The sequence below is a fragment of the Natator depressus genome, chromosome 7 (genome assembly GCF_965152275.1).
Source record: "Natator depressus isolate rNatDep1 chromosome 7, rNatDep2.hap1, whole genome shotgun sequence".
Lineage (NCBI taxonomy): Eukaryota > Metazoa > Chordata > Testudines > Cheloniidae > Natator > Natator depressus.
The window spans coordinates 25,194,901-25,210,788 of record NC_134240.1 but is presented as its reverse complement, the minus strand read 5'-3'; the positions used below and the strand labels follow the sequence as shown (position 1 = coordinate 25,210,788).

At 40.2% G+C, this 15,888-nt stretch overlaps 1 protein-coding gene across 1 annotated transcript in view; it reads right to left on the bottom strand.

Moving 5' to 3' along the window:
* Nucleotides 1–12,781, bottom strand: part of ARHGEF3 (Rho guanine nucleotide exchange factor 3) — a 317,845-nt gene extending 305,064 nt beyond the window's left edge. The window contains exon 1 of the mRNA XM_074957735.1: nt 12,418–12,781. Within this exon, the coding sequence (XP_074813836.1) occupies nt 12,418–12,452 (35 nt within the window). The 5' untranslated portion in view covers nt 12,453–12,781. The remainder of the gene's footprint in view (nt 1–12,417) is intronic.
* Between the last annotated feature and the right edge of the window lie 3,107 nt (nt 12,782–15,888).

Here is a 15,888-nt window from a genome sequence, read left to right as displayed (position 1 = left end):
GGGGATAGTGCATTCACCTGAAGTGGAACTCCTACAGGGACTCTCCTTGAAGAAGAATTCATGTTTATGCCCAATTCATTGCATAATTATTCAAGATGAGCTCACCTAAATATTGGCTAAAGACATAAATATACACGTTAATTATTACTTAGAGATAGCTTTGATTTGTACACACCCACCACTTGCCCAAAAAGTTGATATATTTATTCACAAGTTCTCATCTGCTCATTTTACTAGAGCTCAGCAAAATTTGGAATTTCTAACCCCATAGGAAATTCCAAATATTTTTTTCCCCCAAATTGGAATGAAAAGTTGAAATTTCAAATCTTTCTGCTGAATGGAAATTTTAAAAAAAAATTAAATTTTGACATTCCCACAATCAAAATGCATGGGGTTTTTTTGTTGAAATTACCCGAAACCCTTTGTTTTGAGTCATTTCAATATTCAACGGTGTTTTCCCATTATGATGCATTGCAGGGAGCCCAGCCCAGAGGAGAGAAGGGCCAGAACTACAGATCCCTTAAGGCAATCTGACACAATAGGAAAATGCAGTTTAATGTTTTGCTAAGCGAATTCTAAATGAAATGTTTCAGAACGGTTAAACCTAAACATTCAGATTTTAGTCAAATCAACACTTCATGAAGTGTTTCTCCTTGAAGTTACTCATTGAGCACAAAACTCTCTTAGAATTGCTTCAGCACACGTGTTTTAGACTGGGACTAAATTCTAACATACAATTATAACCTGTGCTGTTGTTCAGATAAAATGTATATACTGTCAAGAATTACAGTATATGTTTAAGTGACCTATACAGAATTAAAGATAAAATTACTAACGCAAGATTTTGTTCTCAGATAACAAAATATTGTGTTACAAGATTGAAATACAGACATCAACATCAGAAATAATTTTCCAGTGATATCTTAAAAATTCATTCATTCAAGAAGCACTATAAGAATAGTCCAGCAGGAAAAACAGGCTACCCACAAGTGTCTCAATATCCGTGTCCAACTCTTGTTTGAACTTGAAGTATGAAGCACATAAACTTGAAGTGTAAAGCACTGTGCATGCTTAAGCCTGAAGGGGAAAAAAATAAATCTACCAACCCTTTCCTAATAATCTGGAACTATTTGCCAAAGTCAGTCAATGAATATTAATTTAAAAGACTCAAACCAAGATGTAATCTGTTCCTCACCCTCATTTTGTGCAGTGAACCTTGACTGCTCCCCATAAAGGTACATGTACTGTAATTACATGCTATTGGCCAGTGGTTCTCAAACTATTTTTACTGGTGACCCCTTTCACATAGCAAACCTCTGAGTGTGACCCCCCCCCTTATATATAAAAAAAATGTTTTTAATTTATCTACCACCACTGTATATGCTGGAGGCAAAGCGGGATTTGTGGTGGAGGCTAACAGCTCACGACCCCCCATGTAATAACCTTGCGACCCCCTCAGGGGTCCTGACCGCCAGTTTGAGAACCTCTGCTATAGGCTATGCTAGAGATCATGCTCTGATCTGATAGAAGGAAACATTACATGGAGGAAAATAAAACCCCAGAACAAAAGCATAAGTGAACACCTTCAGACACCCAACTTATGGCAGCTATGTTATTGTCACTGTCTTGCACAGATGATAGTCTCAGGAAACATCCATATTAGTGTTGAAGCGACAAGGGAAATTTGGCATTCCCCTTTTCTTCTCCCTGCTTCTTACAAGGAGTGTTGTAGTGTATGGTGTAGGAATTCTAGTGGGTGGTGTATAGAAATCTGTGTTAAAAATTGTAGAACTATCACTTTAATTACTCAGGGATATCCTGGACCTGCTTACAGACAAGGGGGTTCTACAGGAAAGTATGCAATCAGAACAGATACAATCAGTTTGGAGGATACCAGGCCACAAAAAGTCTGCACAGGACACCAATGCAAGACTGATGATAGGGGAGTGATCAGAAGGTCTAAAAATTACATGAGAGTTGCAAACAGGTCATGGTCATCAAGTTAGCCCATGTTTCATTGCCACAGGTTGGCGAAGGTAGAAACGATGATAATCTACCTTCTGCATTCCCAGCATAGATTCCCCTATATCAAGTCTATCATTTTGGTCTTTAAAAAACCACAGGGGACCAGCATTTGACCCCTAAAGCTCAGATTATCTCTTTTTCCTTAACTCCTTAGTTAGGCAAAACTCCATCAGAATAAAGCCTTCATGAATAGGCCCACAGTGAATTTAGTATAACACTAAAGACCTCTACTCACAATTAACAACTTTCCATTAAAATTACCCAACAGACCCTTGTGCTCCTCCCTCCCCTACTGTCCAGCAAAATGCCTCAGTTTACTGAAAATTATCTTGTGCATTTCTGTCTGACAACGGAACTGTGGAAAAATCTTTGATGGTTTCATTGTAAACCCCAGTATCAACAGTGTCAGAGGAGTAATGAAAAAATAAAATAAAATAATTTACCTTTGCCACAGTGAAAAATCAGAGAGGATAGGGAGAAGGTTACTAACTGCTGCTCCTTGTTCTCTGAGACAAGAGCCCTTACATCCAGAAAGCCACATTATCAACCCTTTACTAGATGTACAGCATTCTGTACTTTTCATTGAATGCAAATGGTTACAGCTCTGCTGCTTTCTGGAAAGTCTCTCATTTACACACACACAAACAGGCAGAACAGCTTCTAACTAGCACATTGCCTTAAGCAAATAGCATGTTAAAGCATAGATTTTAAGTGTATGTAATTAAATAATGATGCTGCTTCAGCAGCAAGTGCTGCAAACAATCCCCTCTGCAAAAGTTAAATCAACAATTTTCAGATACTATGCAGCGATTGCCAGACATGTTCATACCACTAAGACACTTGGCATAACCTAATAAAAAGAAAAAGAGGTCCTTCCAACAACATACTTAAGATAAGTTAGAATCAGAATTGAAAAAAAAAAAAAACACCCTACATCTGTAGTGGGTAGAAAAATCCCTCAAGTAACAGGCAATGCTCGGAAATTTCACATTGCATAATCACTTCAGTGCAAACCAGTAGATTGTGGACATTTCTTCCTCATGCATTATAATTATTCCAAATAGTTTTTGACCACAGTGCAACAAATACAGAATGCCATTATTTAGCTCCTTGAAGCTGACCTGCAATGGCAGTCATTTTGCTTTTGAAATATGTGCCTAATGCTCCAAAGAACTTGCACAAGGACTTTTTAAAAATACATACCTTAAATGTACTTTATCCTCTCCCCCAGGTCAGACCTCACAAGTCTCACCACATAATTAACTCCTGTTCCATTCAGAGGAACAAATATGTTATATAGATACAAGTGTACATACAAAGGTACACTCAGAAGGCAAGATAATCATAATGTACTGAAAATGTAAACAAGCAGATGGAAGTAGGTGGCTCAGAGGATTATATATGGCATATAGAGCCTTTCACTTCTAGGTTGTCAGCATCCATTCCAACTTCAGATCCATTCCAAGTTGGTGGTAACAATCTGTCAGTCACTATCTGACACCTGTATGTGAAATGAGCTCATGTTCCAATCCACCTCCTAATGAACCAGTGTCCATTTTATAAAAAATACCATGTGCTAGGCTCTATTATTGGCAATTGCATTAGAACAGTCCAGGTTTCAAAAGGGGCAGGACCCTAAAATTGTAATGGTGCTATGGCCCACATCAAGGACTATAGAACCCCATCCCACTGCTAATGGTAGTTAGGATGTTTATCACAGTGGTTCTCAATCTTTCCAAACTATTGTACCCCTTTCAGGAGTCTGATTTGTCTTGTGTACCCCAAGTTTCACCTCACTTACAAACTACTTGCTTACAAAATCAGACATAAAAATGCAAAAAAGTGTCACAGCACACTGTTACTGAAAAATTGCTTACTTTCTCATTTTTACCATATAATTATAAAATAGATTAATGGAAATATAAATATTGTACTTACATTTCAGTGTGATAGTTGAGCCTTGTCTGAAGCCAGAGCTCCTGGCAGCGGGCTGAAGCCTGAGCCCCGCTGCTCGGAACTGAAGCATGTAACTTAGCTTTGTGGGGCCCCCTTGTGGCGTGGGGACCCAGCCAGTTTCCCTGTTTGCCACCCCAAATGCTGGCCCTGAACTTGCAATCCCCCTAAATCTGTCCCGCAACCCTCCCTGGGGATCACAACCTCCAGGATGAGAAACTGATCTAAATGAGTTGAGTACCCTCTGGAAGACCTCTGAGTACCCCCAGGGCTCTGTGTATCCCTGGTTGAGAACCACTGAGCAGGTAAGGGGGGAAAAAAATGCCTGGAAACTAGACACCTTTGGAAGACCATGAATGCTACTGTTAGTCTCTGCACAAAGGAACTTAAAGCAGGAGGCAATAGGGAACAATGCAAATTTCTACCATACTGAATCCAGCACCACTAACATGGTATTCTTTAATGCAGCAGAAGAATCACTAGTTTGCAATATAGATGTGAGTGGGCTTAATCCCTTAGTTCCGAGCACCTACTTTTTTCCCTGCAGTGACCAGAAGCCACAAAAGCATGAAGCCAACCAAATACATTACAAAACATCCTAGAATAAAATTCAAGCAAATTGATGGGGAAAATTGCAGTGCTGATGCCAAAGTTGCACCTGTTCTTAAGACTGGAGTCACCTTTCAGTTACTAAATGCCCTTGAAGAGTACAATCTCCTACTCACTCATTTCAATGAAAGCAGAAGTGAGTGTGCTCATGCACCCCCACAAAAAATGTAAATGTGTATTCTTTCCAGACTGTTGTATTTCCAAAAAAGGGTAGCTTTATGAAAATAGGAATTATAGAATGGCTCATACCATTGGTTCATCTAATCTACAATCCTGTCTCCTGGAAGGAACATTAGTCAGTTTTGCAGTAATTTACATTGGTGAAATAGAGGGTGAAAGGGTATGACATTACTATGTTGAAAAACTACTACTGGCAAAGTACTGGTTTTGTTTGTTGAAAAAACAAAGCAAAGCAAAAAATCTAAGTGATTTCAGTTGGGGGGGAGGGGAGAAGGGCAGTCCTGTCTGTAGAGACAAGTAGCTTTAGTAGTTTATCCCATAAAAAAAATAAACAGACTCAAGTGTTTCAATACTCTGTGTCCTTCTCAGTAATCTCGCCCACACACGTGCACGCAGACATGCACACACACAAAATGTTCTTTCATATCTATGAATATGTGAATAAGAGTTAATACACTCAAGTACAGAACACTTTTGTTGTTATAACTTATGGAGTTTAATAGCAATCAAAGATATTTCATTCCACTGAATTTGTTCCCATTAAGTCTTACCTGTCATTTTGTGGCAAGTGGAATAATTCAACAGGTCTGTTTTTATTTTTTCTAATGCCAGAAGTGAGGCAAAATAAATGGGCCATATAGTACCACTGATATACACTAACACTTGCCCAGTAATTTAAACTGTTGATTCTGTCTCTCCCCACCTCCAAACCACCAAAACTTAAATGGCACAATCTGGCCCTTAGTGCTGATCTGTTTCTGTCTTGATTTTGGCTGAAATCTTGGAAGTTATATGGGTGTAAGAAGCTCTGCTGATTTTGTTCATCTGGTTCAAGTTAATATGCTTGTTGATGATCTCAAGTACAAACAGTTCTACTTTTATATTAAGGCACTGCCTTTGTGTCTTCTACGTCGATGCTACGCAGCAAAACAGTGCTGAAAGGTTCTTTCCAAAGATTATGAGAAGTATTTCTGTTACCAATTCTAGTGACTCATACAGTTAGTAACATGAGAGAGGAATTTAACTCTATCCTCCTCAAAACACTGAACTTGAAAGTAAAACATTTGAGGTGTTATTCAAAAATATTGTTCTAAGATGGTAATGGGGACAAATCCTGCAAATTTGCCTCGGAAAGAATACCAGAGTCACTTCTGAGGAGTATATTAAGTAAAAAGGGCTTTTGGTGGTTTCAAGTAATTTTAAAAAAGGAAAAATTATGAAGGTGCAAAAAATAAGCATCCTTCTGGAACACTAGAGAAACTTCCAAACAAAGCACAATTATGTTTTGTTCAAGTAAATTAAATGTCTTACTACAGGCAACATTTAAGTAAAACATTTTTAGAGAAGAAGTGAAGGCAGATATACACACAACCACCAGTTTGCCTAATCACAAGATGGCACACATCCAAAATACTGCTGCTCCCCACGCTACATGCCCTTCCCTCAAATGCCAAAATGGTTTACATTCAGCAAATACACTGCACAAGAATGAAAATGAAAACTAAGAAAAAATGACAAAATAAACAAACACCTACATAATGCTGAGTTTCACCTGCCTTTAAAAATAAAAATGGAATTTTCTACTTAGCTTTAAATTATGATTCCTCTGGCCTACTTCCTTTAAAAAAAAAAATCCTTAAAAAAATTAGGGCTGTTATCTCAAACTCCCTGTGCTAGAGCAGGGTGTTACAGGGCACATGGTTCAATATGTCTGGCCAAGTCCTTTTGCATGTTTAGTTTCCTGATTGGGTGCTAAACAGAATTACCTATGAAAGGTAAAAGGAAAGTGCATGATCCTAGAATTATCTTCAATCTGTAGCCTTTGAGACTCCCCAATCCTGCAGGTGCTCCACACATGGGAGACTGGGGGCGGGCAGAGAGAGGGAAAGAGAGAGAGAGAAAACACCATACCTATGGAGAGCAGCTTCCAGCTGACATGGTAAGGGACTCAGTCAGGAGAACTTGCTCCCTATGGTTATTACATATCTTTGATACAGTAACATAATATTGATTTTGACAACATATGTTGCTTGAAGCAGAACATTTTAAACCTCATGATTATATAAAATACAGTTTATCATTATTTCTGGAGTAAAAATGTATCAAAGGAATGAAACATAATTGCTGAAATATAAGAGACTATATCCAACATGCCTATTCATTCAGGACATATTGTTTTCTTACTTACAATTCATACAATTTCTCAGGGGAGGAAACACGGAATTAAGTGTGTAAAATAAATGAAGTTGTACCATTTATTTAGCTACCACAGCAAGTTTGAACCCAATTAGGTTCCAAAAGATAACACTGACACTAAAGCGCCATGTGGACCAAAACAAACTACAGATGCAATTAAGTATCATCAGTTTGTTAGCTACCCAAAGAGATGTTCCACTGTTGTAGAGTGAAATTCCTCTGGCATGACAGAGAGCCACTCAAGTCCAGATTTCTCACCGCCCAACTTTTCAGAGTTTGCACAATCTTCAGTGTCATGGAAGTCAACAGAATTTTTAATACACAAAAATTGTTCCATTTTAGCTATAGCAGTATAGTTAAAGCAGTACAAAGTCCAGCATGGGTGCAGTTATACCAGTATAATTATTCCCATACTGAAAGGGGAATAAGCTATACCAGAATAACTATTTCAGGTTAAAAAAATCACTCCCCTATCTGAAATAGTTATAAACAGTACAAAAACTAGGTGTAGCCAAGCCTTAGTTAGGCGATTTGGGAGAAGTAATAAAAACAATTAAAACATGTCCCTTTGTTTAGGCATTAAGGGCCTGATACTCAGATGTCAAGCATCTCAACTCTTACAGCTTGATCCTGAACAGTGTTGAGCACCTGTAACTTGACCGGGACCTAATAAAAGCACCTATGGAAATTCAAGTACATTGTTTACATTTCCATGGTTTAAAGCACACCACTTACATGATGCTCCTGTGCACTGCTTTAACCCCACCCCCGGTTAATACACATTTCGTATAGAGATGTTTACTTCATAATAGCGACTTTGGAGCTATGGCTACCTCAATGAATGTATATGAGATATTTGTTAGTCACAGATTATTAGAGCATATTTATAAAGTCCTTTATTTGATGACTAACATGGTACAATGTAAAAAGAAAAGGAGTACTTGTGGCACCTTAGAGACTAACCAATTTATTTGAGCATAAGCTTTCGTGAGCTACAGCTCACTTCATCGGATGCATACTGTGGAAAGTTCCACAGTATGCATCCGATGAAGTGAGCTGTAGCTCACGAAAGCTTATGCTCAAATAAACTGGTTAGTTTCTAAGGTGCCACAAGTACTCCTTTTCTTTTTGCGAATACAGACTAACACGGCTGTTACTCTGAAACCTGTCATAGTACAATGTAATAATTCTATATACTATATCAGTTTCAACTTTTAGTCTTGTGCAGTGGTTTAGCTTGCTTGCTACAGCTTTCATGGGAGTCAAGCGATTAAAACTCCAAAATAACATTTAAAACTTGAGGAACATGATTTAGAAAGAAAGGGGTCGGGGGAGGGGGGGGGAACACCATACAGGTTCACAGGAACTAACCTTCAATCCAAATCCTTGCTATGGATAAAAATAGCTGCAAGGAAGCAATTGTACAGCCTCGCTTTCTCCAAGATAGATTCTGGTTAAAATTTAAATAAAGAGACCTAGAAAATTAAACACAAAAAGGCTAGTTTAAAATAACGTTAAAGGAATTGACTTAAACCCACAAAATTCTTTGAAGTCTCCTATTAAGAGGATCCCTCTGCCAATCACCCTTATGTATTATAAGTGAAAAAATGACAATTCATATGGAATTATTGTTCAGAAGGAATGTGAGATTTAACTGAATTTAAGCTGCTTGCAATATAGCTCAGTGCACACAGACAACTTCAAAAGGATTCTAAGTGTATTTATTATAGTTTTTGTACTAATGGGGGAGAGGTTATCATATGTAGTACTCAAAATAATTACAAGATTCTTGAACCTAACAGAAACTTTTAGGAACTTAAAATACAGACAGTAAATTTCATATTATTGAATATCAAGCTAGATAAGCTGAAGACTTGGAATAAGCCCCAACAACCAGTTAAAACTTCTCATTCACACCATTTATGTATTCCTAGGTGTGTGTAGACAGTGAGAGAGAGCTGATACAAAATAACACTCACACAAATCTCAGACCTTGAAGTACCTGGGCTCAGTGGAGCAAATTAAGAAGAGAATGTGGTTCTAACACTGAATTGGGGGTCTTTAAACTCACTAAAGGTCTATCTTAATGTTACATCAGGGATTCAGTGCATGAACCATATTTCAGGCAGTGCTGTGTAGTATACTTGGTAAGTCTCCTTAAAAGCAACTAAGTTTTATGGAATATCAGTACCACATAGGAAAGAAACAGCTGGTTCAGAGCAAATAGGTTAACATCTACATTGTTGATGAAATTGTTTAGGGTGTGTATATATATACACACATACACACACCTTATATCTTCCAAAAAAGCATACCTAAAAAGATCAGAATAAATTGACTGTGGTTGCACTAAGCATTGCTTCAAAGAAGATATTTATAAAACTATTAGGTTCATAACAGCCTCAGAAAAGTAGATACAAAACATACTTAAAATATCTTGTTTGAAAGATTTGTAGCATATGACTGTTTTACTTTTAGTCGCTCACTAAATATACCAGTGAACAAAAATCAAGATGAGAATCAGAGCTTCAAAGTTTAGGTGCAAACTCTCACATAGTTTAAGTATTCAGGTCCAGCACTTGGGTTTGAACCCATCTTTATGCAAAAACAAACATTGCTAAAAGCTAAATATTCCTATCTGGAAGACAAAAATTAGCTTCTAAATCCAAATTTAGGCAAAAAGTTGCTGAGCCTCTGCAGTTTTCTTTCACTTCAACTCATGAATGGCAAAACAAAATACAGGAGAAACTCGGAGTTATGAACACCTCGGGAATGGAGTCTGTAACTCTGAAATGTTCATAACTCTGAACAAAATGTTATGGTTGCTCTTTCAAAAGTTTACAACTACACATTGATTTAATACAGCGTTGAAACTTTATATGCAGAAGAATAAAAAAAAAGGATTTTTTTTTTTGCATTTAAGTAGTTTACATATAGTACAGCACTACTTTTTTTTTTTGGTCTCTGCTTCTGATTGTGTACTTCTGGTTCAAGATGAGGTGTGTGGTTGACTGGTCAGTTCGTAACTCTGGTGTTTGTACTGTGAGGTTCTACTATAGATCCTAATTATGGTCCATGCATTTTCATAGCTGCTGAAAAAGCAAGAAACTCCCTGCAAAACACCTCACTCCAGATTCTATGCACAAATATTACCAGACAAACTAAGAGCACAACAATGATCCCAGGGAGAAGAACTGCAAAATCAAAAATGGAACTGAGGTTTGAGGAAGTCCGTGGGGAGTGAGGCCAAAATACTACAATATATGTGCTACCCTGGCAAGTCACAACCTCTTGTTTTATCACTGATTTTTAAAGCACAACTCCCCTTGGAAATTAATAGGGATTTCTGCTCAAGACCTGAAGTACCACTACAGAAAACAATAAAACATTGATAAACATTTATACAGATAGCTAAGCAGTGGTGGCTGTCTTCACCTCAGATTACAAGAAACCTGAAAGTTTTCTATACATTTCCACACACTAAGGTCTTTACTGCAGATTCTACCATGTGTGAAGCAGCTCACTGCTCCATACTTCCCCACTCCCCTACACGGTATCTAGTTTTATGATCTCTGCAATGAGTTCGTTATCCATAGCCATTAACAGTTACTACAGTTTCATGCAAGTAGACTTCTAAAAAAGCTGCAGAATTGGGGTCCTCAGTAGCTCAATTCTGTAACAAATGTTTGAAGATCAAAAAATGTTTCTATTCTTTTACTGCAAAAGAGTGCATATGGCCCTATGTACAGATGAGAAAGTATCTACATACAAATATAAAAGCATGCTTATACATGTTCACAAATTTTTAGTAGTATGGAGAAAAATAAACATACCACCTCATAAAACCAAATTATTTGGGGTAAAATAGCCCCTCACACACACATTAAATTAGATCCATAGCCATTCCCACCTCACAAAGGTGTCCCTGTTGAAGTACCACTGGCAGAGAGTAAGAATTTAGCAATATTTCACACTTACTGTGCATAGTGGTTTTCCTCTTCAAAGAACTTCACAAACATTAAAGTTAATTCACACAACTATCTATTACAGGTTAATTAACACTAGCTCTGTTTTGAAGTCTATATATCATCTGCTGCTTTTAATTTCAGAATCCTGTGTAATTACAACACCATGTGCTCTTTCATCTCCTTGGTATGTCAATTTTACAAAACTTGAGGCAGCATTGTGTAGTGACTGAGGTACAGGACTGAGAATCAGAAGTTTCCTGGGCTTGATTCTTCTTCCACTTATATCAGCATAAAGCCCCGGTCCTACAGATACTTACACAGAGTGACTTTGAACTCAATGGGTATGTCTACTCTGCAGCTGGGTGTGCAAACTGGCACTGGCAGGGCTCAAACTAGCATGCTGTACCTTGGGAGGCTCAAGCTAATCACTCAAACACAGACCTAGGGAGTTGGGTGGCTAGCCCAATCCTCTGCTAGTGTAGACTTTGCACCCCTGTTACTTTCAGTGCGCAAGCACAAGTCTGTCTACGCAGGCAGGGAGGCTGGCTCCCAGCTGCAGTGCAGACATATGCAATGGGACTACTTGAATGAGTAAAATTACTCATGTTGTAGAGAGTGAAATTTTCAAAGCAACCTAAAAGAGTAAGGCACCCTGGGAGTTGGGCACCTAACTCCCTTGAACTCTTTTGAAAATCCCAGGCTGTTTGCAGGACTATGAAATAAGCAGTTAATGGAGTAAACATGTTCCAGAAGAATCAGGCCACTACAGTGTAATCCTGGATTTGCCACTGACTCATTCTGTAGCCTTGAGCAAGTCACTTCACCTCTCTGCCTTTCTCAGGTGTAATACAAGGATAAATGAGTTAGTGTTTGTATAATGCTTTGAAAATGTAGGGTCCTATCCGTTTCCCGCCTATTATCCTTACTTATCTTTAATAAACTTGACCCTGCAAACCCTGCCTGATGTGTGAATCCTACAAAATCCGTGGTGGTTTTCCTCAAAACCCTCTGCAGCGTGCACACACAGCCGCCAGTGGTTGTACCGCTTTAGGTACAGGGGTGTCGTGAAAGCCCTACAAAGCCCCCTGTCAGTCAGCAGGCTGGGAAAGAGCTGTGGGTGGGTGTGGGTGGGGAAACCCAACCTACCCTGTAGCGCAGCCTCGGCTAAGCTAGTGTGAAACCTCCCTTTAACCTCTAAATGACTCAACCTTCCCTCCGTGTCATGGGACGGGAGGCGCCGCTGGAGTTCCCTCCAGGGGGCTTTCTCTGAAGCAGATGTGGCCAGTTCACCACTCGGTATCTGTTGTTGTTCGCGGCTGTTTGGGGATGGCCAGACGAGCCGCTCACAATGGCCCCGGCAGGATCTGTCCCTTACCGCTTGGCAGGCAGCGGCAACCCCACCCCAGCCCCAAGCAAAGCTCCCTCCCACCTCAGGTTCCCATGGAAGTGGTCAGAGCTGAGGCGAAACCAGGCGCTGGCACCTCACCTCGTACCTTCCCGCTGCTCCTGGGCTCCCTGCATTGGCGGCGCGGAGCTGCAGCCAGGGCAGCGATTCTGAGCCGGCGGCAACGGCCCGAACTCCAGCTCGCAGAGCAGCGGTTGCAGCCCCTGGCAGGGGCCGCAGAGCGCTCAGGGATTGAGCGGGGGCCACTTTCCCCGGGCTCCCTCAGCAGGCCGTGGGGAAGAAGAAGGAGGCGACACGACGCAGCGCCCGGCGGTGCTGGGCTCCAGGAACTTCGAGCTGCAGCGAAACGGCTGTCAGGAGAGGCTGGGCACCCAAATTCCCCACACGCCAGGGAAGTCCGAGAACTTCACACGCCAGGCGTTCTCCGGCGCAGTTCTACCCTCAGTTCAAGGACAGAGTCCCGCCCCTTGGCTCCTGTGTTCAACACCCCCCCCACACACACGCCTGTCTCTCTCTCACACACACATTCTCCCTCTCCTCTTTTCTCTTTCATTTCCCCCTGCCCTTCCTATTTAAGAGTCGTCTCTCTCTCTCCCTTCTTCTCCTCACATCCTCCTCATTCTCTGTATCTCCCTGTCTCCTTTCTTTTTCTTCCTCCTTGTCCTCCAGTCTCTCATTCTCTCTTCCTGTCTGCTCCACACTCTCCCTCCAGAAAGAACAGGAGTACTTGTGGCACCTTAGAGACTAACCAATTTATTTGAGCATAAGCTTTTGTGAGCTACAGCTCACTGTATCCGATGAAGTGGGCTGTAGCTCACGAAAATTTATGCTCAAATAAATTGGTTAGTCTCTAAGGTGCCACAAGTACTCCTGTTCTTTTCGCGGATACAGACTAACACGGCTGCTACTCTGAAAACTCCCCACAGAGATTCCCTGAGTCATGACGGATGAACCAACGAACCAAACCATCCATCTCCACATGTCCCCCGCTAAGTCCAGGGAGTTATCTCAGCTAGAGATGTACATGATCCCTTACCGCAGCTCTGCTCCTCTCCTCCTCCTCCTCCCAGTTTCCCAAAGTTTGGATCTGAACTTCTATATTTCAGTCATATTCTATAATGGCCCTGAATTGCTCAACACTTATAAATACACCAGCTGAGCTTGGGAAAGTAGATCAGCAATTAACTTGGCAGTTTAGGGCTCATCTCTAATCACAATCTTTCTATGATACATAGAGTGAGGTTCCTGTTGTCTGTACTACAATACATCATGCCTACTTCTCCACCCCACCCCATCCCATTTTCCATGTTACAATCTAGCAAACCTCGCATATAAATGTGCATTGAAATATTATTCAAAGCAGATAAGAAAAGAGACAAGCAAAATCTACAGAGAAGACAAATTACACAGTGTTGCCAACCACAAGCATCCCAAAATCAAAAGTCAGGCACCCCAAAAAATCATGAATCATTAAAGTGAATGGGACTCGAATAACATGAGCAGGATTTGGCCCTACTTGACAAATGTATCCAGTCTGAAGCAAGGAGTGAAAAAAAATAATTAACAGTTGACACCAAATGTGTCAGATTTTGGGGAAAGGAAGGAAGGAATATCAAATAACAGAAAATATGCTACAACAGTCCTTCTTGCTCAGGACAAATTGTGGGAAAGTACAGATAAATAAACCAAAATTTAACAAAGATAAGTCAAGTAGATGGAAAGCTCTTGGGGGCAGAGGCTTTTTATTATGCATTTGTACAGTGCCCTGATCTATTATTGAGGTTCCTAAGCACTATTGCAATACAAATAATGACATGAACAAAGAAAATAAAAATCACAAATGCAATTGCAAAATAAGAAGCCAATGCTGCACAACATTACTGCAGAAAAAGACCTGGGTGGAAGAGCTGATGGAAAAAATGATGATTCCATATGAGGACACGTAAAAAAGCTAATGCAATCTTGCAATATTAATCTTGGGATATCAAAAGTAAATGTATATCTATGAGAAACAAACATGCCAGAAAATGTCAAAAAGAGTGGTTCACCACAGAGTGTATCCTAGAGACAACATAAATTTATAAAAAATATTACAGAATAATCAGTTGAGGCCTCTGTTCTATGGTTAGATTTTCCACTTTAAACCTAACATTTTGTGATGAGATTTAATTTCTCCGATATTTCAAAATGTGATATAGACATGGGTAGCCAGGCCCAATTTTTAAAATATATGTTTTTAACCCCATGATTTATTCTTCAGTTTGGGATCTTAAAAATAAAGTTTGGACCCAGCTTTAAACACGTTGTGGGGAAATTCTAGTATAAGGATAAAAATGAAAACAGTCCATTTTAAAAGGCAGGTAGTCCTCAAAGTACTCTAAAACATTTTCCTTTTAAACATCAGGGATAAGTAAACTGGAAAAATAGCTATCAAGAAGACATATTATTCCTAAAAAAAATAATACTTTTGTAATTTATTTTGCCTTATTACTCATTTATTAAAACTATGGGCTAGATTTGCGGCCCATACAGGCCTACAGTACAGGCCTGCTTGCGTAGTGCCCATCTTTAAAAAAGGGAAGAAGGAGGATCCTGGGAACTACAGGCCAGTCAGCCTCACCTCAGTCCCTGGAAAAATCATGGAGCAGGTCCTCAAGGAATCAATTCTGAAGCACTTGGAGGAGAGGTCCTCAAGGAATCAATTCTGAAGCACAGTCAGCATGGATTCACCAAGGGCAAGTCATGCCTGACTAATCTAATTGCCTTCTATGACGAGATAATTGGCTCTGTGGATGAAGGGAAAGCAGTGGACATGTTGTTCCTTGACTTTAGCAAAGCTTTTGACATGGTCTCCCACAGTATTCTTGCCAGTAAGTTAAAGAAATATGGGCTGGATGAATGGACTATAAGGTGGATAGAAAGTTGGCTAGATTGTTGGGCTCAATGGGTAGTGATCAATGGCTCCATGTTTAGTTGGCAGCCGGTATCAAGTGGAGTGCCCCAAGGGTCGGTCCTCGGGCCGGTTTTGTTCAATATCTTCATAAATGATCTGGAGGATGGTGTGGATTGCACCCTCAGCAAGTTTGTAGATGACACTCAACTGGGAGGAGAGGTAGATACGCTGGAGGGTAGGGATAGGATACAGAGGGCCCTAGACAAATTGGCGGATTGGGCCAAAAGAAATCTGATGAGGTTCAACAAGGACAAGTGCAGAGTCCTGCACTTAGGACGGAAGAATCCAATGCACCGCTACAGGCTAGGGACCGAATGGCTCGGCAGCAGTTCTGCAGAAAAGGACTTAGGGGTTACAGTGGACGAGAAGCTGGATATGAGTCAACAGTGTGCCTTGTTGACAAGAAGGCCAATGGTATTTTGGGATGTATACGTAGGGGCATTGCCAGCAGATCGAAGGACGTGATCGTTCCCCTCTATTCGACATTGGTGAGGCCTCATCTGGAGTACTGTGTCCAGTTTTGGGCCCCACACTACAAGAAGGATGTGGAAAAATTGGAAAGAGTCCAGCGGAGGGCAACAAAAATGATTAGGGGACTG